Consider the following 26,546-nt stretch of genomic DNA (forward strand, 5'->3'; position numbering starts at 1 on the left):
AGATTTTCATAAATTCAGACTTTAGATCTTACCCTTCAGTTAGAGTTGATTCCTGGCTGTCTTCTTTGTGTTCCAGCACCTCAGCAGCGAATTTGCTTTCAAGGCCTTCTTCCACTTTCAAGCAGCACATTCTTCAGCCTTTTTAATGCTTTTCTCACTAAATTCAATTACCCTGCTGCGAGTTTCCACGACATGTATTCCACAGAACAACAAATCGGAATCTCCAGTAAAACAGGCATCTGTAGAGGCACCCTCAGCCATTTGTGTGCTAGCCTGAAGCAAAGCACGTGATTGGCCAACTGGCATACAACTCAATGTTAAACGTGCTTTGATTGGACTAAAAATTACCCGAAATTTTTCCGGTTTTTCTCTAATTTAATAACAATGTGCAAGTCTTGTTCATGACGAGTTTCAGGGGTGATTTATATAATTTTTTACACAATGTGTGAAAATTTCATGTAGTTTGGTGACTTGGGTCTCGAAACAGTAGAATAAAGCTCCTCGGCCCACAGCCTAACTGTTTGGATGCCATGTCCCTTAGATTTTGTTTACATTGTGTGACCTGACAGTTTGATGTTTGACATCTTATGTGGTTTATCTTTTCAGCCAAAGAAGCCTAAAGTCCCAGACAACCCTTTCCATGGCATTATCTCCAAATGCTTTGAGCCTCACCTATACGTTTACATTGAGTCTCAGGACAGGTGAGTTAAATATTTTTTACAATGAGTACTTACATAACTGAATCATTAATTTTATAAGCAGTACTGCTTGGTGAAGGATAGTGAGTCTAACTGTATGACTCGGGGCCGTGGGACCCAAATTTAACTTCATTAGTAACATACTAAGTTACTTGAAGTTTGAGAAGTCAATGTTCATACCGCTGAGGTGTAAGCTGTCCAAGTGGAATATGGGTTGCTGTTCCTCCAATTTGCACTGGGCCTCACTCTGACAATGGATGAGGCCCAGGACTGAAATGTCAGTGTGGGAATGGAAGGGGGAGTTAAAGTGTTCAGCTACAGGTAGGTTTACCTTTCTGACCTGGGCCTCCTCCATTGTCAGAGTACTAAGGTACTAGGTAACTCCTATATAAGGTACAAAGGGGTACTAGGTACAGTCTCATTGTCTATAACTCGTTTTCATCTCACCCACAGTTCACAATGGCCTTTTGCCTTTATCATAGTAACTATTTTGCTTTTCATTCCTTTGTTCTATATCTCTCTATTTATGTTCCATATAGTTTTGTTCTTTATCTCTCTATATCTCTCGTTTCCCTTTCCCCTGACAGTCTGAGGAAACATCACCTATTCCTTTTCTCTACAGGGGCTGCCTGACCCGCTGAGTTACTGCAGCTTTTTGTGTCTAACCTGCAAAGAACCCTTCTGTTCCCGCCATCTTTCCTTCCTTCCCTATGCCACAAGTAGACTCTCAGCTATTTCTCCTCTTCCAATCTCCCCTTCAACCAACATCCTTCTTCTGGCTTCACAATGCGCACAACTTCAATCCTCCTCTCACACTTTTTGTCTCATCTCTGACCTTTGTCCAACCATCTGCCTATCACACGACAGGCTTTGTCCTGCCCCCACCTCTCTTCTTCCAGTTTTCCCCTCCCACACCCCCCCCCACAATCAGTCTGAAGAAGGACCCAGACCCAAAATGTCTTCTATCCAAGAATTCCAGACATGGTGGAGATAGACACAAAATGCTGGAGTAACGCAGCGGGTCAGGCGGCATCTCTGGAGAAAAGGATTAGGTGACGTATCAGGTCGAGAGCATTGTTGCATATCTTTCATTCATTTGTCCAATGTACCTTCTGTATCTTTCGTTACCCATTTCCCAGACTCTCAGTCTGCATTTAGGGTCTCGACCCAAGATGTCACCAATTCCTTTCCTCCATTGATGCTGCCTGTCCCGCTGAGTTACTCCAGCTTTTTGTGCCTTATCTTCGGTGCAAACCAGCATCTGCAGTCCCTTCCCACACATTCTCCAGCGATGCTGCATGACCTGCTGAATTACTTCAGCACTTTTTGTTTTTTTTAAATCAAAACCAGCATTTGCAGTTGTTTGCCTCTACATTAGTAAGGTGATCTGTTACAGGCGGAAGTAACAGATAAAGGCGAGGATGAACATGGGGGACTCTTCTAACATTTTTGATTGCTGAAGGAACTGGGCCAAGCATTTTCTGCAGATCCTCAATGTCTGACACATCCTGTTCCTGATTTATATGAATATGTCAATTCAATTCAGATATGCTTCAGCAAATGATTACCCAAAATGGGATCAGTATGTGTAACGGCAGCCTGACTGAAACCTTTCTTCCTTTAGATGCATATCGCAGGAAAACCAGTTTGTGCTTTGCCTAATGTGATCCTTCCCAGTAAACATCCTCTGCCGTCAGTTAACGTAACATTATGCCTCCAAATTTTGGGCCGTGCTATTACTTGCTTCAATTTAAAATTGTCCTGCTTTGAAACCGAATGACAGCAACACTTTTTTTTCAATACAAAGGAAGAACTTCTATTTGCAGATGCTGGTTTACATTGAAGATAGACACAAAATGGGACAGGCAGCATCTCTAGAGAGAAGGAACGGGTGATGTTTCGGTTCGAGACCCTTCTTCATCGAAGGAATGGGTGACGTTTTGGATCGAGACCCTTAAGGGTCTCGACCCGAAACGTCAGCCATTCCTTCTATCCAGAGATACTGCCTGTCCCGTTGAGTTACTCCCGTTGAGTTTGTGTCTAACCTATTTGTAAATTGCCTTTTATGCCCACTATTCCCTACTCATTACCCCAACCCCCACTTCCTGTATCCCAAAGCATCGTATATCCAGTCAAGTATGTTTTTGAAGTTTAGTCTTTGTAATGTAGGAAACGTGGCAGCAAATTTGTGCGTTGATTGCTACAGATGTTTGTGTTCTTTCATGTACCCTGGAATGTGGCTCTTGCTTGGTAATGGTTTGTGAAGTACCTTTGGAATTTTAAAAACACCACATGAAAACAAAATTGTTTTGCTTTTATCTTGTTGTAGGTCAGGGGAAATAGGAATTAGTTGACAATGCAACTTTGAACAATAAAATCACAGATGTTTGAAACCTTTTTTTAAAAGAAACCACAGAAAAAAATTGGAAATGAAGACATAAAGTGTTGGAGTAAGTCTGTGGTGTCAGGCAACATCTCTGGAGAACAAGGATTGGTGATGTTTCAGGTCGGGACCCTTCCTCACACTGTATGAAGAAGGTTCCCGACCAAATTGTCACCTGTCCATGTTCTCCAGACATGCTGCCTGACTCATTGAGTAAAGGGCCTGTCCCACTTGGCTGTCATTCGAGCGCCATTTACGTGACCTGCTAGCGTGTGGGTAGCGCGTGGGTAGCGCGGGACGGGCGCATGGAGTGGTGTGGAGGAGTGTGGACTTCGTCCTGAACTAAATCTTCGCGCGCCACCAGTCTGTCGCATAACTGACGGCCAAAGTGGGACAGGCCCAAGACCCTGGCACGGCGCAACGTGTCACCTCCAACAGCAGCAGAAGCAGGCAAACGATAGCCGAGCTCGGCCTGGGGCTCACGGCCGTTGTGGATCCGGATCCACCCCCACTCCCACTCCCAGAGCGAGGCCAAGACGATTGGAGATACTCAGCGGGACCGGCAGCATCTCTGGAGAGAAGCAATGGGTGACGTTTCGGGTCGAGATCCTTCTTCAGACTGAGTCTTGACCCGAAACATCATCCATTGCCGGTCCTGCTGAGTCACTCCTGCATTTTGTGTCCATCTTCAAATGACGTCACACGCCTCTGTCACGTAAATGACGGCCAAGTGGGACAGGCCCTTTATTCTAATGGCCCTGTCCCACTTACGCAACTTTTTCGGCGACTGCCGGCACCAGTCATAGGTCATTGCAGGTTGCCGAAAATTTTCAACATGGTGAAAATCCAGAGGCGACCAGAATGACGCTACGACTCTTTGGGCGACTGAGGAGACTACTCACAACCAAACAGGTGACACCCTGTCGACATGTCGCTGGGTGAAGCCTGTTTGGACGTGAGTAGTCGCTCATAGAGTCGTACCTTGTTCTGGTCGCCGCTGGATTTTCAACATGTTGAAAATTTTCAGCAACCAGCAACGACCTATGACGGGTGCCGGCTGTTGCCGAAAAAGTAGCGTAAGTGGGACAGGCCCATAACCCTTTGTGTCTTTTTGCATCTGCAGATCTTTTGTGTTTCCATGAAAACACTGGAAACACTCAGCAGGTTAGAGCAGCATCTGTGAAGCAAGAAACACATATATTGTTTCACGTTGATGGCTTTCAACAGCGGTTCTGAACAATTGACTATTTCCCTCTCCACATATATTCGTGACCTATTGAGAATTTCTAGCAATTTCTGATTTTTATTTTGGCTCATCGACAGCTATTGCTAAGTTCCAAATAGGTAACATCTCCCAGATGACCACTGTGGGGCATGTTTGTTACTTTAGTTTAGTGTTAGTTTCGACATACAGCATGGAAACGGGCTCTTTAGCCCACTGAGTCCATGCTGACCATTGATCACCCGTTCACACTTATTCTGTTATCCTACTTTTGCACCCGTTTCTTAACACATTAGGGCTATTTACAGAGGCCAATTAATGTACAAACCCGCACGTCCTTGGGAAGTGGGAGGAAATCAGAGCACCCAGAGGAAACCCACGCAGTCAGGGAGAATATGCAAACTCCGTAGAGGCAGCACCCCAGGTCAGGTTCGAACATGGGTCTATGACACTGTGAGGTATCGGCTCTACCCACTGTGCTGCCATTTTGCCCAACTATATTGTAGCCGTTAATTTATTGATAATCAGTTAATTATACAACAAAAGAGTAGGTGGAAATTAATCTTTTAAACAGAGTAACGATATTGAACTATTGAAAAAAATGTGCTTATTAATCCAACCTATTGCGTATCCCCTATAAAGGAGACTCCAACTGGATACATCTATAACTTACTATTCTTTAGACTTTTGGTCTTTGGAGATACAGAGTGGAAACTGGCCCTTCGGCCCACCCAGCCCGTGCCGACCCGCGATCACCCCCAACACTGGTTCTTTTCTACACATTAGGGACAATTTACAGTGGCCAATTAACTTACAAACCTGTACGTCTTTGGAGTGTGGGAGGAATCCGGAGCACCCGGAGAAAAGCCACACGGTCACAGGGAGAACGTGCAAACTCCGTACATACTGTACACCACCAGTAGTCAGGATCGAACCGGTTTCTCTGGCGCTGTAAGGCAGCAACTCTACCTCGCCATTAATGCCGCCCTTATTATTAAGTGTCCGAATAATGAATATTATTATTTATTGTCTTTTAATAAACTTATTATTCATCGTCTTTAAAATTATAACCATAGATTTTAAAGAGTGCCCATATTAAATACTGAATCTTTTAATTTACACATTGTGGGAATTGGTGGGCCACGCTAAAATGGAGAATATTATTAAATTGCTGTTGAAAAGAGATTAGATTTTAATCATTTTGGGACTGCCCACATGAAATGTAATTAAACATTTGCAAAAGAACAAGTTATTGTTTAACTACTTTTGCCCGTGGCAGTGAACGTAGCAAATGTTCAATTATGTTAGAATTTATTTTCCCATAAATGCGCTTGAAAGATGACTTTGTAAGTGTGGGCCAGAGAAACCTTTGTAACTTTAACAAAAAAAAAAAAGAAGGTTGTTCCAAAATTAAATTGTACCAATCCAACACAGTGTATCGCAGTTAGGCAGGTTTGAAAATATGCAGTTCCATTGCGAATCGTAAATGCGGACTTAAGTAAATATAGTGAAATCAGATCTGGCAGAAATGCTTATTATGAACTTTCCTGGAACTCAGCATACCTAGAAAAACGAAGTCCACCTCAGGCTGGTTTTGATTAACTAACTGCTGAACTGTTCTTTGTTACCCTCAATAAGTGGGGTAAACACCTATATTAGAAACAAATCATACTCTCCAGGTAATGAGAAACGTACTTGTCAAGCTGTGACATTTTTATTTTCCGTCCTTGTATTTCATGGCTTCATTACATTTTGATCTTTTGTGTGTTGATTGGTTGACTTCTTCAATCCCAGTCTTTGTTACCAATGTGCAAGGTTTATGTTTACATTTTGATCAACTTTTCAACAAGTATTTTAATTGATGTGCAACTATGTGTACCGCAGTTGTAGCTTTCAGACTTTGGACTTTAAAGATACAGCGTGGAAACAGACCCCTGGTCCCACCGAGTCCGCGTCGACCAGCGATCACCCCGTACACTAGCACGATCCTACACACTGGGGACAATTTACAATTTACAGAAGTCAATGAGCCTGTAAACCTGTCGGTCATTGGAGTGTGGGAGGAAACTGGAGCACCCGGAGAAAACCCACACAGTCACAGGGAGAAAGTACAAACTCCATACAGACAGCGCCCGGAGTCACGATCAAACCTGGGTCTCGAGCTCTGTAAGACTGCGCCATCGTGCCGCGCTGTAGAAAACTATCCAAACCACAGCTGCTGATCCAGGCTCCACTCCATACTCCTGTGCTCACTCACTTACTTTCACAGCCAGTCCAATAATGGCTTGATGTTATCCTTGGATTCCAATCAGTTCCATTTCTTGCTTTCCCATCCCCGTGACCTGCGTGGGTTCTCTCCAAGATCTTCGGTTTCCTGCCACACTCCAAAGACGCTCAGGTTTGTAGGTTAATCGGCTTGGTGTAAATGTAACAAACAAAAATTGTCCCTAGTGTGTGTAGGGTAGTGTTAATGTACGGGGATCGCTGGTCGGTGCGGACTCGGTGGGCCGAAGGTCCTGTTTCCGTGTTGTATCACTAAACTAAACTTGAAATAAAACTAAACTAAATCTGAGCCTGCATTTAAATATGTAGGAAGGAAGTGCAGATGCTGGTTTACACTGAAGATAGACACAAAATGCTGGAGTAACTGGGTGATGCTTGTGGTCGAGACCCTTCATTTAAATAGTCTCTCCAAAAAAGCAAAACATTACCGAAATATGGTGAATATGCCCGCGATCTTCATCTAATGGGCACAATGAAGTTAATTTAATCACATATGGTTTATGGTAGAGATGGAACGAGAACGGAAAATATTATGTACTGTCAGCAAGTAAACCCTGTGGGTAACATACAACTGCGGTCCATCCAAGCTTTCTGGCATGCACACTTGTGGATGAACGTGTACTTTAGTTTACAGTCACAGCATGGAAACAGGCCTTTCAGCCCACCATGTTCATGCTGACCATCTATCACCCCTTCAAACTAGTTCTGTGTTATACCACTTTGTCATGCACTCCCTGCACATGAGCGGCAATTTACAGAGGGCCAATTAACCTGCAAGCCCACACGTCTTTGGGATATGGGAGGAAACCGAAGCACCCAAGCCCGGGGAGAACGTGTAAACTCCACACACACAGCACCCAGGGTTGGGATCGAACCGAGACCTCTGGTGCTGTGAGGCAATGACTCTATAACATTCTGCTGTCCAATTGCAAATAATGTAATTCATGTGTTGAAAGATGAGTGTGGCAGAAATGGAGTCTGAGGTGCAAAGATGGTGGCTAATATTGTTTTGTGCATGATCATGGCAATTGGGGAGCAGTGTAGAAGGTACACAGTTTAATCCATGAAGCGACCTTAGCAGAAAGATGTTTGTGAACAGCTTCTCCCAGCTAGTTGCAGTCATAGAGTCTTACAACGTGGAAACAGGCCCTTCGGCCTAACTTGCCCACACTGACCAACATGTCCCACACTGACCAACATGTCCCATCCTCATTAGTCCCATCTGGCTGCGTGTGGCCCATATATCCCTCTAAACCTGTCCTATCCATGTACCTAAATGTTTCTTAAACATTGCAATAGTCCCTGCCTCAACTACCTACTCTGGCAGCTCATTCCATACACCCACCACCCTTTGTGTGAAAAAGTTACCTCTCAGGTTCCTATTAAATCTTTCCTCCCCTCATCTTAAATCGATGTCCTCTGTTTATCGATTTCCAGACTCTGGGGAAAAGACTGCATTTACCCGATCCATTCCTGTCATCATTTTATACATCGCTATAAGATCACCCCTCATCCTCCTGCGCTCCAAGAAATAAAGTCCCAGTCTACTCAACCTCTCCCTATAGCTCAGGCCCTCAAGTCCTGGCAACATTCGCGTTAATCTTCTATGCGCCCTAAAGGCACGCTACCTTACTTTTCTTTGGCACTGGGATAATAGTGTAAGGATCAGAAACTGTTACTATGTTTTAAAGGATTTGCCTAGTACAGAGATAGGAAAAGACTAGAGAGATGCGACCTTAATGCAGGGAAATGGGATTAGCACAGGTAGGCATTTACCCGATCTATTCGGTTCACTCCGCCTGTTTTAATATAAACACAGACAAATTATGGTAGGTACCAAATTGTAAAGCTAATACATGATTATTAAAAAAAAGAACATGACAGGAAGTTCACCTAGTGCTGTTATGAACGGTTTCATAATGGCATCCTTTGAAAGCAAAGGTTTCTGTTATTGGGTCAGTCTGACTCCTATTTCAGGGTGAAATCTTGTTTCAAAAAAAAACATTTGGCATGTGAGTGCAAATTTTTGTGGTGAACAAGCCATTTGAAATATAGTGAATGATTGTAGCTAAAAGCAATGTAATTCATCAAGATTATTACTAGGTGAGATGCTTAGAAAGGTAGCTCGCTGTACTAAAAGGAGCTGCTTGTCCCAGCATTGAAACTTTACTTATCTGAACAAAGATGCAGGCCAGAAACAGGAAATTATATACAATTATCTTGATAAGTTGGAAGCTCGAATTACTAATTTAATATTTTATAAATTATGACCTGCATTGCCCGCTCACCTACACTCTTCCCTGCCCACCTCCCAACAACCACAGCTAATTTCCCCCATTAATGCACAACAGAAGATCTAATAACCATTCTGCAATTAGCTGCTGTCCCGATTGCACACCAGTATTTTCTTAAGATATTGACTGGCGAGAGTTATTTATACTGCATAATGTTTCCTTTGTTGGTGTCGGGCTGTACAGTGCTCACCCTACCACATTGAATAGATTCTCAATTATCACCCAATCTCCACAATGATGTGGGAGAGAAGATCTACTGAGACAGACAGTTTAGTTTAGAATTGTCATGTGTACCGAGGTACAGTGAAAAGCTTTTTTGTTGCGTGCTATTCTGTCAGCGAAGAGACAACATATGATTACAATCAAGCCGTCCACGGTGTACAGATACAGGGTAAAGGGTATAACATTTAGTGCAATATGGTTGCGTTAACTTTAGTTTATTGTCACGTGTACCAAGGTACAGTGTAAAGTCCAGTAAAGTCCGATAGATCGAAGGTCTCCAATAAGGTCGATTGGAGGTCAGGACTGCTCTCTAGTTGGTGATAGGATGGTCGTTGGGAAGAAACCGTCCCTGAATCTGGAGGTATGCATTTTCAAACTTCTGTACCTATTGCCTGATGGGAGAGGGGAGAAGAGGGAGTGGCCGTGGTGAGACTGGTCTTTGATTATGCTGCTGGCCTTGCCGAGGCAGCGTGAAGTGTAGATGGAGTCAATGGAAGGGAGGTTGGTTTGTGTGATGGTCTGGGCTGCGTCCACAATTCACTGCAATTTCTTACTGTCTTGGATGGAGCTGTTCCCAAACCAAGCTGTGCTGCATCCTGATAAAATGCTTTCTATGGTGCATCTGTAGAAGTTGGTGAGAGTTGTTAGGGACATGCAGAACTTCCGGAGCCTTCTAAGGAAGTAGGCGTAATATTAAATTAAATATTAAATATTAAATATAGAAAATATTAAATTAGTAATTCAAGCTGCCAACTTCTCAGAAAATCACTCTGGTTTCAATGCAGAAGAGCCCATCCACCAGCACTGTAAACACTGATGCTACATAGGATTTATATGTGAATAAAAATATTTGTCTAGTTTTAGTTTAATTCAGTTTAGAGATACAGCACGGAAACAGGCCCTTCAGACCACCGTGCTGACCTGCGATCCCCGCACATGAACATTTTCCTAAACACATGATGGACTATTTACAATTATACCAAGCCAATTAACAGGAAAGAAAATTCCCGATGTGTGGGAGTCCAGAATCAGGGGTCACAGTTTAAGAATACGGCCATTTGGGACTGAGATGAGGAAAGACTTTTTCACCCAGAGAGTAGTGAATCTGTGGAATTCTCTGCCACAGAAGGCAGTGGAGGTCAATTCACTGGATGTTTTCAAGAGAGAGTTAGACATAGCTCTTAGGGCTAACGGAATTAAGGGATATGGGGAGAAAGCAGGAACGGGGTACTGATTTTGGATGATCATATTGAATGGCAGTGCTGGCTCGAAGGACTTACTATTGCACCTATTTTCTATGTTTCTATGTATCACTTGCCAGGCCTTGTCCTCTCTCCACCTTTCTTCCAGCTTTCTCCCATCCCTCCACCACAATCAGTCTGAAAAGGGTCCCGACCCGAATGTCGCCTATCCATGTTCTCCAAAATTGCTGTCTGACCAGCTGAGTTACTCCAGCACTTTGTGTCTTTTTTTGTAAACCGGCATCTGCAGTTCCTTGCATCTGTGTCATATGGCCTCTTTCACGCTACCCATATAATTGTATCCCGCTGCTCCAGTTGCATTGCAGTTTTCCCCCCCTTTTCAAGAACGTTCTCATCTGTGGGTGGCAGGGTGGTGCAGCAGTGGAGTTGCTGCCTTACAACACCAGAGTTGATCCTGACTACGGGTGCAGTCTGTAATGAGTTTGTATGTTCCCCACATGACCTGCATAGGTTTTCCCTGGGCGCTCCAGTTTCCTCCCACACTCCAAAAACGTGCAGATTTGTGGGTTAAATGGCTTCGGTAAAGATTGTAAATTGTCTCTAGTTTGTAGGATAGTGTTAGTGTGCGGGGACTGCTGGTCAGCACGGACTCGGCGAGGCCGAACAGCCCGTTTCCGCTATGTATCTCGAAACTAAACTAAAGAAAATTCCCTTTGAAATCCTTTTGCTTTGGCCAACTGTCAGTAGTGCATTCGAGGCTCCTATATTCATGATTTTTTTAAGATATCTGCATCGGTCACTTATGATTCTCTCGCTACTTACCTTCAAACTAGTTAGTGATCTTAAACCCCTGTCCCACGGTACGAGTTCATTCCAAGAGTTCTCCCGAGTTTGCCCTGATTCGAACTCGGAAATTTACGGTAATGGCCACTCGTCGGTACTCGGGGCTCTCGTGGACATTTTTCATCATGTTGAAAAATCTTCACGAGTCTTCCCGTGCTTACCTGCCGTTAGCGAGTCTTCCCGAGTACCTGCCGTTAGCGCTAAGAGACGTCCCCGAGCTCCGACGTACCCGCTACGTTCATTCTCCGTGCTTACCACGAGTTTGATTTTTTAAAAACTCGGGAGAGCTCCACAGAATTCGTACCGTGGGACAGGCTATTGGTTTAGTTTAGTTTAGAGATACAACGAGGAAACAGGCCCTTCAGCCCACTGAATCCGTACCAACCAGCGATCCCCACAAATTAACACAATCCTACACATACCGGGGACAATTTACATTATATGCCAAGCCAATTAAGCTACAAACCTATACGTCTTTGGAGTGTGGGAGGAAACCGAAGATCTCGGAGAAAACCCACGCGGTCACGGGGAGAACGTACAAACTCCGTACAGACAAGCGCCCGTAGTCAGGTTGGAACCTGGGTCTCTGGCGCTGCAAGCGCTGTAAGGCAGCAACTCTACCGCTGCGCCATTGTACCGCACCATCTACCACTTTTTATATTTGATTTGAATTTGTTTTTCTTCACTTTGGTATCATAACGTGATGAAATAAGCTGTGGACGTGTTTTGGAATTAAAGACATTTATAACAGGGTGAAAATTCATTGGGCCTCTATAGTGCATTTTGGAGTCGAAACTTTCTGGTCAAATCTGAAGACATTTTGCTAAATCAACAAAACTGTTTGGAAAGTAGTAAACTGTGTAGATTAAATAATAAACACAGCCCACAATTTATTATTTTGTGTACATAATGTATAAATCTTGGAGCGCTTGTCATGTATGTTCAACAATGCCTGTGGGGACTTTATGTTGACAACGCTTCCAAAGCTGAAAAGTGTGAATGGGTTTGTGTGCAGAACAGGGTGAAAAGGTTTCAAGCGTTGTAGCAGAGCATTGTGCTGCCATGTCTGGTACTTCTGGATTTCAAAGGGATTTTATCTGAATTTTAGTATTCATTTTTACCATAGATATTTAATTTAGGTGAGGTTAAAGATACAGGTCCACCACTGATTTACTGGCAACTGGTGGTCCACCTCCCCCCCCCGCCCCCACCGGCCACCCCCGCTTTAATCCACAACGTTATGAGGGTGCACATGAAATCCTCCCGAAAATGTGGTGCCTCGGCTGGGTGAGGCAGCCGATCTCGTCCTCATCGGGACTTCCGCGGCGGATCAGCGGGTCAAATTTTTCCTTCCTGTGGTCGGGGCTACGGAACTCCGACCCGGCCAGAACCGGCAGGTCAGTTCCCAGAGCCGATTTCCATGGTATCTCGGCTGTGGTCCTGTAAAACGGATCATACGGCTAGACTCTGGAACCAAGGGTGCCGGAAAATCGGTGGTTGTCTTGCGTAGCAATTGAAACAAGCCCTTAGCCCACCGAGTCCACGCCGACCGTGAATCACCTGTTCACACTTTCTCACCCACTCCTTACACACTCGGGGCAATTTCACACAGGCTAATTGGCCTAAAAACAAGCACACCTTTAGGTTGTGGGACGAAATCGGAGCACCCAGAGGAAACCCACCGCAGTCAGCGAGAGCGTGCAAACTCCGCACAGACAGCACCCGAGGTCTGGATGGAACCTTGGGTCTCTGGCGCTGTGAGGCAGCGAGCGGCTCTGGCAGCTGCTTCACTGAGCCATCCTACCTGGATTAGTTTGAAAATTGTTTTATTTTGCTCTGTTTGAAATCTTTTAAGTACGGTAGTTGCTTCATATACTGTAGTGGTGGACAACTGAAGGCAGGTTCATCTTTGAAGGTTTCAGAGCTACAGGGGTTATGGGGAGAAGGCAGGAGAATGGGGTTAAGAGGGAGAGATAGATCAGCCATGAATGCATGGCGGAGTAGACTTGATGGGCCGAATGGCCTCAGAACTTATGAAGGTACGGATTTGCTGGATTGAGATACTGCAGTGGTACTGCTTTCAGAGCAAACCAATGGAGCAACCATGCATCATGTTATTTAAGCCCTGCATCTCTTTCTTGTGGTGTGCATTTGGTTGGAGCACCTCTGCCATGCTCGAAGCTTAAATGTCCAGTTAAAACTTAAACAGAGACTCATCACCATCGATGAGCAGATATAGATAGTGTAGATGCAGTCTTTTATCCAGAGTAGGGGAATCAAGAACCAAAGGATATGGGTTTATGGTGAGAGGGGAAAGATTTAACGGAAACCCGAGGGGCAACTTTTTCACATAGCTGGGTGTATGGAACGAGCTGCCAGAGGAGGTAGCTGAAGCAGATACTATCACAACATTTATTACACATTTGGACAGGTACATGGACAAAAAAGTTTTTGAGGGATATATACCAAAATTGGTCAGGTTGGACTAGTGTAGATGGAGCATCTTGGTTGGAATGGGCAAGTTGGGCCGAAGGGCCTGTTACCGTGCTGTATGACATCACCTTTGGATTTCTGGATCCATATCACAGAATCAAAGAGTGATAAAAGGCCAGTCACCAGGTCTGCGATGATCACCAAGCAACGTTTTTACACTAAACTCACCCGAATAGACTTCTCTCCCCACATTTGTTGGATGGCACAGTGGCACAAGCAGCAGAGCTGCTGCCTTACAGCGCCAGAGACCCCGGTTCGATCCTGACTACGGGTGCTGTCTGTATGGAATTTGTGCGTTCTCCATGGGTTTTCTCTGGGTGCTCTGGTTTCCTCCCACACTCCAAAAACATACAGGTTTGTAGGTTAATTGGCTTTGGTAAAAATTATTAATTGTCCCTGGTGCTGGTGTAAGGGGATCGCTGGTCGGCATGGACACGGCGGGCCAAAGGGCCTGTTTCCACGCTGTATCTCTAAAGTCTAAAATAAATTTCCATCAGTGTTTCCCTGATCCACTCATTTACGGCAATTAACCTACCAACCTGCACATTTCTGAGGTGTGGGAGGAATCCAGAACACCAAGGCGAAACCCATGCAGTCACAAGGAGAACATGCAAACTCTACACAGCCAGCACCCGAGCACAGGTTTGAACTAAGGTCACTGGAGTTGTGAGGCAACAACTCTAATGGTTGCACCACTGTGTCACATTTAAGTCACACAACACATAAGCAGGCACTTCGGCCTCAACCGTGCCGACCAAGATGGTGACCACGTCGACCAAGATACACAATCAGAACATCCCATGTGCACGCATTTGGCCCATATCCTTCTAAACCTTATATGCTTCATCTTGCTCAATAAATAGTTCAACCTTTGAACATACAGGTTTGTAGGTTAATTGGCTTGGTATAAATGCAATATTGTCCCTAGTGTGTGTAGGGTGGTGTTAATATGCGGGGATCGCTGGTCGGTGCGGACACGGTGGGCCGAAGGGCTTGTTTGCACGCTGTATCTCTAAACTAAACTAAACTTTACAGTTTGCATCTTTGAACTTGATTGTGCCATTGGTAGAATTGGCTATAATAATAATTAAGAATAGAAAACATTGACAAAGGTGCCTTACCTCCCGACTTTATTAAAGTTGCAGGTGAAGCTTTGGAAAAAATGTCAAAGAATGTTATGTGTTTTACTTGGCAGTAATCTTTGAGTAAAATGGAAAAAAGTTTTTTTTCTTGTTCAAAAATTCTGCTTTAACTCCAAAACCTGCATGTAGTTTTCTGCAGAATTCTATAAGGGATCAACTCCTGGATATATGTATTTCTCCCCCTCTCCTATTATTTTGGAAATTCTGCTTCAGATTTGGATCAAAATCAGCTTTGATATGTTCTTGTATCCCTCAAACCTCGCTGCACAAACCGTGAAACCATTTCCTGTCTGAGCGCTCTCATTTCTCTCTCATTGCTTGATGCAGTTTATCACTGAATAATGTTTAATCTTCTGCTTCAAGAAAAAATAGCAGCCCATCACGCAAAGTAATTCATTACAAAAAGTGCTTTGATGGACAATATATAAATGAAATATCGTTTAGTTTTTAGAGGCACAGCATGGAAACAGACCATTCAGCCCACTGAGTCTGCACAGACCATCAATCAGCCGTGTACCAGTTACATAGATACATAGAAATTAGGTGCAGGAGTAGGCCATTCGGCCCTTCGAGCCTGCACCGCCATTCAATATGATCATGGCTGATCATCCAACTCAGTATCCCGTACCTGCCTTCTTTCCATACCCCCTGATCCCTTTAGCCACAAGGGCCACATCTAACTCCCTCTTAAATATAGCCAATGAACTGGCCTCAACTACCCTCTGTGGCAGAGAGTTCCAGAGATTCACCACTCTCTCGTGTGAAAAATGTTTTTCTCATCTCGGTCTTAAAGGATTTCCCCCTTATCCTTAAGCTGTGACACCTTGTCCTGGACTTCCCCAACATCGGGAACAATCTTCGGGAACAAGTTCTCTCCTGCACGCAAGGAGCAATTTACAGAAGCCAATTAACTTACAAACCTGTACGTCTTTGGAATGTGGGAGGAAACCGGAGCCCCCAGAGAAAACCCACGCAGGCACGGGGAGAACGCACAAACTCCGTACAGCCAGCACTTGGGTCTCTGGCGCTGTAAGGCAGCAACTCTACCGCTGCGCCACTGGGCAGTCCTGTTAAACTTCTCTCTTTTTTTCCATCAGTTTGCACAGAATCAGCAAGATAACCACTATTCCTTTGTGACTGAAGGCTTTCGGGTTTATGTAGATCTATCAACATCTTTATCCACTGTCTCTCAGCGTGCAAAGCTTTACCTTTCCAGTTTTTTTGTAAAGAATCCTTGTTGCAAGATTAAACCCAAATGTAACTGATGGGCCCATGGGGGATGATCAGAATATGACCAATTTAGCACTAATTGCTAAGGTGCATTTAAGAACATTTCTCATAAATAGCTAGTGCTTCGATTCAGAACGTTTCTGTGGTGGGACAACATATGGACATGATTAACCTCGCTGTTGGCAAGATTCCAACATTTCTAACCTCAATTTTAAATGTGCTGCAGCTATTTGCACTGATTTCGCCCCAAACCTGGTACTGCATAATCCAAAAGGCCCTGTGACAAAGTGGCATACACCTTCAATGCTTTCCCCTGTAACCGCAGGAGATGCAACAGCTGTCCCTATACCTCCTCACTCGACTCCATCCAAGGACCCCGACAGTCCTTTCAGGTGAGGCAGAGGTTCACTTGCACCTCCTCCAACCTCATCTACTGGGCGGCACGGTGGCGCAGCGACAGAGTTGCTGCCTTACGGCGAATGCAGTGTCGGAGATCAGAGTTTGATTCTGACAATGGGTGCTGTCTGTACGGAGTTTGTACGTTCTCCCCGTGACCTACATGGGTTTTCTCCAAGATCTTCAGTTTCCTCCCACACTCCAAAGATGTACAGGTTTGTAGGCTAACTGGCTTGGTAAATGTAAAAAATTGTCCCTAGCGTGTGAAGCATAGAGCTAATATGTTTGGATCGCTGGTCAGCGCGAATCCGGTGGGCCGAAGGGCCTGTTTCAGCATTGTATCTCTAAACTAAACTACTGAATCCATTGTTTCCGGTGTGGACTCCTATATATCGGCAAGATCGAACGCAAGCTCGGCGATCGTTTTGCTGAATAGGTACGCTCATCTGCCTTGCCCTAAGTGATCTCCCGGTTGCCAGGCTTTTAACTCCCCTTCCCATTCCCAGACTGACCTTTCTGTCCTGGGCCTCCTCCTCTGTCACAGTGAGCCCACACGAATATTGGAGGAACAGCGCCTCATATTTCTCTCGGGCGCCTTCCAACCCTGCTCTAAATTTCAAGTTCCCTCTCCTCCCCGACCCTAGTTCCTACTAGTTCCAATGTTTGCTTCCTTGTATCCCTTCATTATCATCTTCCCCAGCCAACAATGTGTCATTGTGGGCTCCACCCTTCCTTGGTCATCTGTTGCCAGTTCTACTTTGTTCTGGCCTTTACTCACCCCCAGTTCCCTCCCCTCCCTCTACTTGCTGTCTGAAGAAACGTTGCCCATCCATTTTCTCCAGAGATGCTGCTTGACCTGCTGGGGTCTCCAGCACTTTGTGTCCGCCTCTTTCTCTTGACTCCTCTGGGTAGAAAATATCAATATTTGCATATACTGTAAGCCTTATCATTAGCTTCTAACTCTGGACTGAATTAGGCCTTTGGTATTTGTGGAATGGGTGTTTCAAAGTAATTCAGATCAATGGAAGGCAGGGCAAAGAATTTTGTGGACTTTTCCCACAGGTAATTGTTGAAGAATGTACATCAGGTTACTTTAAGCAAAGTTCCCCTGCACTCTTCTTGAAAGTGTTGTAAACAGTTCTCCTGCACACCAGGATATCTCGTGTACCTTGTTGACATTAGAGCACTGGAATAACTTCCCAGTGTTATGGGGATGATGTTGGCATGCTTGAAAGGGTTCAGAGAAGATTCACGAGGATGTTGCCAGGACTCGAGCGACTGAGCAACAGGGAGAGAGGTTGAGCAGGCAAGGGCTTTATTCCCTGGAGCGCAGGAGGATGAGGAGGTAGTTGGCGCAGGTACTATCACAGCGTTTAAGAAACATTTAGACAGGTACATGGATAGGGTAGGTTTAAAATGTTATTGGCCATAAGTAGGCAGGTGGGACTAGTGTAAATGGAATATATCAGTCAGTGTGGGCAAGTTGGGCTGAAGGGCCTGTTTCCATGCTGTATGACTCTATAAAGGGCATGTCCCACTTACGTGATTTTTTCGGAGATGCCGGCAAGTAGGTGGCTGAAAATTTTCAACACGTTGAAAATCCAGCGGTGACCAGAAAAAGGTACGACCCTTTGGGCGACTTCTTACGACTTCTCAGGCGTCACGTGTCGACATGTCACCGGGTGAAGTCTGTATGGCCATGAGCAGTCGCCCAAAGAGTCGTACCTTTTTCTAGTCGCCACTGGATTTTAAACATGTTGAAAATTTTCGGCCACCTGCTGCGACTATGACGGGTGCCGGCAAGTCGCCGAAAAAAATCGCATAAGTGGGACAGGCCCTTGACTCTATGTTCGCTGTCTGAATAGCAAGCAACAAAAAGCTTTGCTCTGTACCTCGGTGTACATGATAATAATAAATAATTATTATTATTATAAACTCTTAATAAGAACATGGCTTGTAGCTTGAGATACAATGAAAAGCTGAGAATTTCATTTTATTTGAGTGGGGAACATTTGACTCCGGATCTTGGAAATATTTTTGTTACACTAGCTAGGGTCTTGCATTGTGTTGAATCATATTTTTGACACCAGATTGACTGTTAAAGAGACATAACAAACCTCGTATTACTTTGTTTAAGAAGGAACTGCAGATGCTGGAAAATCGAAGGTACACAAAAATGCTGGAGAAACTCAGCGGGTGCAGCAGCATCTATGGAGCGAAGGAAATAGGCAACGTTTCGGGACGAAACGTTGCCTATTTCCTTCGCTCCATAGATGCTGCTGCACCCGCTGAGTTTCTCCAGCATTTTTGTCTACCCTCGTATTTCTTTGAACTCTTTCACAAGATTGTATGGGCAATCATCAACATTGTTACCCCTTAATCTCGCTTCCAATTTAAAAAAAAATAATAATTCCTTCTTTTCTCCTCCTCTCTCCCTGCTAGGAATCTCGGCGAGCTGATCGACAAATTTGTGGCCGATTTCAAAGCCCAGGGTCCGCCGAAGCCGAACGCTGGTGACGGTGGAGTGGTCCTCCCCAGCTGCGCCGACTTGTTTGTCTACTACAAGAAGTGCATGGTGCAGTGCTCGCAACTCAGCACCGGGGAACCGATGATTGCCCTGACCACCATCTTCCAGAAATACCTGCGTGAATATGCCTGGAAAATCCTCTCCGGAAACCTGCCGAAGTGAGTGTGAAATGATTTTGAACTGATCATTACTTCAAGTAACCCTTGCTATTCCTCTCTCTCCAACCCACCCCCTTCCCAGTTCTCCGATCAGTCTTATGCCCCTGTCCCACTTAGACTATGTTTTAGGTGACTAGGCTGTCGCCACAAGGTTGACGGGGTGTTGCCTGTATGGAGGTGAGTCGTCTCCTCAGTCGCCCAAAGAATCGTAGCGTTTTTTCTGGTTGCCGCTGGATTTTGAAATGTTCAAAAAATGTCGGTGACAGGTGGCTTAATGCCAATGAGCGTAGCTCGACTTCTCCTGACGTAGGTGCTGTCGTAGGTGATCAATAGACAATAAACAATAGGTGCAGCAGTAGGCCATTCGGCCCTTCGAGCCAGCACCGCCATTCAATGTGATCATGGCTGATCATCCCCAATCAGTACTCCATTCCTGCCTTCTCCCCATATCCCCTGACTCCGCTATTTTTAAGAGCCCTATCTAGCTCTCTCTTGAAAGCATCCAGAGAACCTGCCTCCACCGCCCTCTGAGGCAGAGAATTCCACAGACTCACCACTCTCTGTGGTCGCCAAGATGACGTAGGTTGTCGCTGGTGCTGACTTCGGTTAATTCCATTGGCGACTACCGGCGACAACCGGTGGCAGGTACCGGCGACTGAATTATCTTAAGTTGTCTTCCGTTGTCGCCAACAGGGTCGTAGCTTGTCGCGGGAGGACGTAGGTTGTCTGAGGTGTGGTCATAGGTGGACGTGCTAATGGGTCGCCGGTTTTCGGTAGCTTGCTACAACTGTGACAGTCGCCGGCATTCGCCGAAAAAAATCACCTAAGTGGGACAGGCCCATAACTGTCTCCGACTACATTTTATCTCTGTTTGCTTTGTTGTTACCTTCTCCCAGCTAACAATGATCTACTCTACATTTTCCTTGATCTCCATTCCCTTTGCCCTGTTTTCACACCTTCACCCTTCCTTATCTATGTATCTCCCTCTCCCCTGACGTCAGTCTGAAGAAGGGTCTCGACCCGAAACGTCACCCATTCCTTCTCTCCAGAGATGCTGCCTGTCCTGCAGAGTTACTCCAGCATTTTGTGTCTATGCGGAGGATGTCCTCTGCAGTCAACAACTGCAAATGATTACTCAATTTTCCCGGTCTTCAAACAAGAGGAATAGATCAGGTAGATGCACTTGCTCAGAGTAGGGGAATCGAGAACCAGAGGATATAGGTTTAAAATGAGGGAGGAAAGATTTAAATAGGAAACCGAGGGGTAACTTTTACACATAACGGATGGTGGGTGTATGGAAGGAGCTGCCGGAGGAGGTAGTTGAGGCTGGGACTATCGCAACGTTTAAGAAACATTCAGACAGGTATATGGATTGGACAGGTTTAGAGGAACATGGGCCAACTGCTGGCAAGTGTGACGTGTAGATGGGACATGCTGGCCGATATGGGAAAGTTGGGCTGAAGGGCCTGTTTCCATGCTGTGGGACCCTATGACTCTATGTGAAGCCTTACAAAACAAATCAGTGTGTTGATCTATAGTAGCCACTGGGTGCTGGAGTAACTCAGAAGGTCAGGCAGCATCTCTGGAGAATGTAAATAGATGACCTTTTTGGTCAGGACCCTCTCGACACGAAATGCCACCTATCCGAGTTTCAAAGAATTCCACAGATTCACCACCCTCTGACTAAAGAAATGTTGCCTCATCTTCCTAAAAGAACGTTCTTTAATTCTCAGGCTATGACCTCTATTCCTAGACTCTCCCACTAGTGGAAACACTCGATCCAAGCCTTTCACTATTCTCATTATATAAATGATTTGAATGAGGGAACTGAAGACTTTGTGGCCAAGTTTGCAGATAATACAAAGATAGGTGATGGGACAGGTAGTGTAGAGAGGCAGGGACTCTGCAAAAGGACTTGGACAGGTTGGGAGAGTGGGCAGATGGAATAAAGAGTGGAGTCATGCATTTTGGTAGTAGGAATAAACACATAGACTATATTCTAAATGGGGCGAGAATCCAGAAATCGGAGATGCAAAGGGGCTTGGGAGGGCTGGTGCAGGATTCCCAAAAAGTAAATTTGCAAGTCGAATCAGTAGTAAGGAAAGCAAATGCAATGCTAGCATTTATTTTGAGAGGACTAGGATATAAAAACAGGGATGTTAAGCTGAGGCTTTATAAGGATCTGGTCAGGCTGCATTTGGAGCATTGTGGCCTCCATATCTGAGGAAGGATGTGCTGGCGTTGAGGGGGTCCAGAGGAGGCTTACAAGAATGATCCCAGAAATGACTGGGTTAACATATGATGAGCGTTTGATGACATTGAACCTGTACTCGCTGGAGTTTAGAAGGATGAGGGGGGGACCTCATTGAAACTTACTGAATAGTGAAAGGCCTGGATAGAGTGGATGTGGAGAGGATGTTTCCAGTGAGGTGGGAGAGTCTAGCACCAGAGGCCAGAGCCTCAGAATCAAAGGACATACTTTAGAAAGGCGAGGAGGAATTTATTTTGTCAGAGGGTGGTGAATCTGTGGAATTCATTGCCACAGAGAGCTGTGGAGGCCAATGTCATGGATATTTTTCAGGCGTAGATAGATAGATTCTTGATTAGTACGGAGGTCAGGGGTTATGGGGAGAAAGAAGAAGAATGGGGTTGGCAGGGAAAGATAGATCAGCCATAATTGAATAGCGGAGTAGATGATGGGCCGAATGGCCTCATTCTGCTCCTATAACTTTGGAATGGGGAGTTTACTCAACTTCAGACCTATTTATTCAAGTGACACCACAGGTAGGAGTTTTTGGCTCTCATTCCATTGGTGTAAACATTTGCCTGGGCATTTTAGAAAAGTATTAAAATAAAAATGTAGACGCTGCACACCTTTACAGAAATAAAGTTTTGCTGAGTATCTCACACATTTTATTTACTTATTGAAGTTTCTAACATCTTTAGTTTCGTTTAGTTTAGAGATACAGCAGAGAAACAGTCCCTTCGGCCCACCGAGTCTGCGCCACCCTGTGTTTAAGAAGGAACTGCAGATGCTGTAAAATCGAGAGGTAAACAAAAGTGCTGGAGAAACTCAGCGGGTGCAGCAGCATCTATGGAGCGAAGGAAATAGGCAACGTTTCGGGCCGAAACGTTGCCTATTTCCTTCGCTCCAAAGATGCTGCTGCACCCGCTGAGTTTCTCCAGCACTTTTGTCTACCTGTGCCACCCAGTGATCCCTGCACACTAACACTATCCTACACACACTAGAGACAATTTATACCAAGCGAACTAACGTACAAACCTGCACGTCTCTGGAGTGTGCAAGGAAACCGGAGCACACGAAGAAAACCCACGCAGGTCACGGGGAGAACGTACAAACTCTGTACAGCCAGCCAGCACCCGTAGTCGGGATCGAACGCGGTTCTCTGGCGCTGTGCGGCAGCGACTCTACCGCTGCGCCACTGTGCCGCCCGAGGGGGATGAGGAGGAAATCTGCAGGTTTCAGCTTTTGATGTACTGGAGTCCAAATGATATTCATGCTATTGATGTACGGGATGGAAAGGATATGGGTTTACCACAAAAATATTTATTATTTATTAGGGTCAACAAAAAGACTCCAATAAAACTCTGCCGTTTCCAGATTTGGTATGTTCAGTACATCAAATAGAGGCAGAAAGAACAACTGGTCTTAAGTGGAGTGGACTGCAGCCATTTTCACCATATATGGTACTGCACAGATTGAGGTCGTCAGGTTGTGCGCAGACCTTTGCTGAGCTTTTTATTCAACGCTGTTCGTGGTATCCAGAATGTTTATTGAACCTGAAAGACTTAATAATGGTCAATGAACACATTTTCTTCAAAGTAATCGACTGCGTGAAAAATCAAATGGGAAATCATCCCATCTGCCTTGTGCTCACGGTACAATCAGAATATAATTGACCATCACTCTCTCAGATGTAATAGGCATTATGAATATGTGTACTGTACAAAGAGATATCAATCATTAAACATAATACATCGCACATGCTTCATTTTGAGGTTGAACGAGGTTACTTTTATGAGAGGAAGTGCTTCAACTGAAAATACTTTTAACGACTTGGAAAAAAAGCAAATATTGAAGACCACGGCAACGTAAGCTCCTGTGGCAACAAGGAACTGCAGATGGTGGTTAACCAAAACAAGACACAAAGTGCTGGACTAACTCGGCAGGTCAGGCAGCATCTCCGGAGAACATGATGAGTCTTCGACTCAAAATGTCACCCATCCATGTTCTCCAGGGATACTGAAGATGGACACAAAATGCTGGAGTAACTCAGCAGGACAGGCAGCATCTCTGGAGAGAAGGAATGCTGCCTGTCCTGCTGCATTACTCCAGCTTTTTGTGTGCATCGTCGGTGTAAAACAGCATCTGCAATTCCTTCCTGCACATTTCTCCAGAGATGCTGCCTGTCCCGCTGAGTTATTCCAGCATTTTGTGTGTATCTTTGGTGTAAACCAGCATCTGCAGTTCGTTCCTACACATATCTCCAGAGATGCTCCCTAACCCACTGAGTTACTCCAGCACTTTATGTCCTTTTAAAAAAAAATGGAGTCCTGTAGTGGCTAGCTGAAAGGCAGCTTAGTTTAGGCAATGTAGCTTAGAGATACAGCATGGAAACATGTCCTTTGATCCACCAAGTCCGCGCCAACCAATAATCCATACACAAGTTCTATGTTATCCCAGTTTCACATCCTACACACTGGGGACAATTTACAGAAGCCAATTAACCTACACCCCTGCATGTCATTGGAAATATTTTTATAATATCATATATTTTTTCATTTATATTTAGTTAAGAGATACAGCACGGTAACAGGCCCTTCGGCCCACTGAGTCTGTGCCGACCAGCGATCCCCACACATCCTGATCCTCACCTACAAAGCCCTCCACCATCTGGCCCCCCCATATCTCACTGACCTCCTCTCCCCCTACCAACCCTCACGGTCCCTCAGATCCACATCAGCCGGTCTCCTCTCCATCCACAAGTCCAACCTCCGCAGTTTTGGGGACAGATCCTTCTCCAGGGCAGCTCCCAGGCTCTGGAACTCCCTCCCCCAACTGATCCGCAATTCCGTGTCCCTCACCATCTTCCAGTCCCGCCTCAAGACCCATCTCTTCACCTCTGCCTATCCTTAGCCCCATGTCCCCCTCCCTTTTCATCTGTGCATTAATTGCCTCATATTGTGTTTTGTATTGAATTCTGTCTTTACTTTGTGTACTAGTCATGTCTCTACTATTTATTTCATTCCCCTTACATGTTTTTCCTCTACCTGCTAAATTTTTGTAAGGTGTCCTTGGGACTCTTGAAAGGCGCCCATAAATAACATTTATTATTATTATTATTATTATTAACACTATCCCACAAACACGAGGGACAATTTACAATTTGACCGGAGCCAATTAAGCTACAAACCTGTACGTCTCCTGTTTCTCCTCAGAACCACAAGTAGCAGCGGTGGCCTGACCATCTCCAGTCTGCTGAAGGAGAAGGAGGGCTCAGAGGTGGCAAAGTTCACACTGGAGGAGCTCTGCCTCATCTGCAGTATCCTCAGCACTGCCGAGTATTGCCTGGCAACAACACAACAGGTGAGGAGTGGGCTTTGCAATGCAAATGCAACGTCAGCATACATTTCAAGAGGACCAGAATATAAAAGCAAGCATGTCATGCTGAGGTTCTATAAGGCGCTGGTTAGGCCACATTTGGAGTATTGTGAGGAGGTTTGGGCCCCTTATTTGAGAAAGGAAGTGCTAGCATTGGAGAGGGTCCAGAGGAGGTTGACGGGAATTATCCCAGGAATGAGTGGGTCAACGTATGAGGAGTGTTTGATGGCACTGGGCCTGTACTGGCTGGAGTTTAGGAGGATGAGCGGGGGGGGGGATTTCATTGTAACGTACCGAATAGTGAAAGGCCTGGATAGAGTGGATGTGGAGAGGATGTTGCCAGTAGTGGGAGAGTCTAGGACAGAGGGCACAGCCTCAGAATAAAAGGATGTACCTTTATAAAGATGAGGAGAAATGTCTTCAGCGTGAGGGTGGTGAATCTGTGGATCTCATTGCTCCAGAAGGCTGTGGAGGCCAAGTCATTGGGTATTGTCAGATGGAGATTGACAGTTTCTTGATTAGTTGGGCGTCAAGGGATTTGGGGAAAAGGCAGGAGAATGGGATTGAGAGGAAAAGATAATTCAGCCATGATTGAATGGCGGACTAGACTTGATGGGCTGAATGGCCTAATTCTGCTCCTATGACATGAAACTTCAGCCCACTGAATCCACACCAGCCATCGATCACCCTTTACACTAGTCCCATGTTATCCCACTTTCTCATCCACTCCCTACACACCAGGGGGAATTTACAGAGGGCCGATTAACCTACAAACCCGCACGTCTTTGGGATGTGGGAGGAAACCGGAGCACCCGGAGGAAACCCATGCGATCTGAGGTAGAAAGTGCCAATTCCACATGGACAGCACCCGAGGTCGGGATTGAACCCTGGATCTGTGGCGCTGTGAAGCAGCAGCTCTGCCAGCTGTGGAACTGTGCCACCCATCGTTGCACAATTATCTCTCGGGCATTGTCTTTCATTTTGAACGCAAATGAGAATCAAGCTGTGCTTCAAGATCTTTCTGGTACATAGATTTCCTATTTAAATGTTACTGGACGACTCGTTGGGTCCCCGTTGTGATGCCAGTCAAGTACACACGGAAGTATTAGATGAAAATGGCGGTCTGGAAACGGCGCTGGGCCCGGCAACCTTCCCCCAACTGCGCACGTGCGGATACCGTGCCCAGCAACGCTCCCCCAATAGCGCAGGCACGGCTGATGGGCTCGGCAAGTCGGAGCGCATTGCGCAGGCACGGCTGCCTCGTTGAAACTTGTCCCACTCACAGTATAAAGTTCGTTAAAGTTTATAAAGTGATTTACTTTTTAAAATATAACGAAACTTGATACTGCACACCGCAGGCGAATGGTGAGTAAGGCACTCCTAAAATTGTAGCGCTATCGTGTACCGTTTTGGCTGTATTTCGGGAACATACGTACATACAAGATGAGACTTTTAGTTATGTAAGGATAACATAGGGCACGGTTTGCCTGTTATGCTATAAAATGGTGTTACTGGCATTAGACCTAGGTGATGGGAACAGACATTGGTACATTGTGTGCAGGGAGGAACTGCAGATGCTGGTTTACACCAAATATAGACACAAAATGCTGGAGTAACTCAGCGGGTCAGGCTGCATCTCTGGAGAAAAGGAATCGGTGACGTTTCGGGACTGAAGAAGGGTCTCGACCCGAAATATCACCTATTCCTTTTCTCCAAATCTGCTGCCTGACCCGCTGAGTTACTCCAGTATTTTTGCGTCCATCTTAGACATTGGTACATTGATTGTTTTGTTCAGTTCAGGTTATTATTATTGTCAACTGTACCGAGGTA

The 26,546-nt window shown here is 45.3% G+C and overlaps 1 protein-coding gene across 1 annotated transcript in view; it reads left to right on the forward strand.

The window, feature by feature from the left end:
• Positions 1–26,546, forward strand: part of vps53 (VPS53 subunit of GARP complex) — a 359,847-nt gene that overhangs the window by 198,874 nt on the left and 134,427 nt on the right. The window contains exons 13-15 of the mRNA XM_033045623.1: positions 607–701; positions 18,851–19,093; positions 24,554–24,701. Of these exons, the coding sequence (XP_032901514.1) occupies positions 607–701; positions 18,851–19,093; positions 24,554–24,701 (486 nt within the window). The remainder of the gene's footprint in view (positions 1–606; positions 702–18,850; positions 19,094–24,553; positions 24,702–26,546) is intronic.

Source organism: Amblyraja radiata, chromosome 28 (genome assembly GCF_010909765.2).
Source record: "Amblyraja radiata isolate CabotCenter1 chromosome 28, sAmbRad1.1.pri, whole genome shotgun sequence".
Classification (NCBI taxonomy): Eukaryota; Metazoa; Chordata; class Chondrichthyes; order Rajiformes; family Rajidae; genus Amblyraja; species Amblyraja radiata.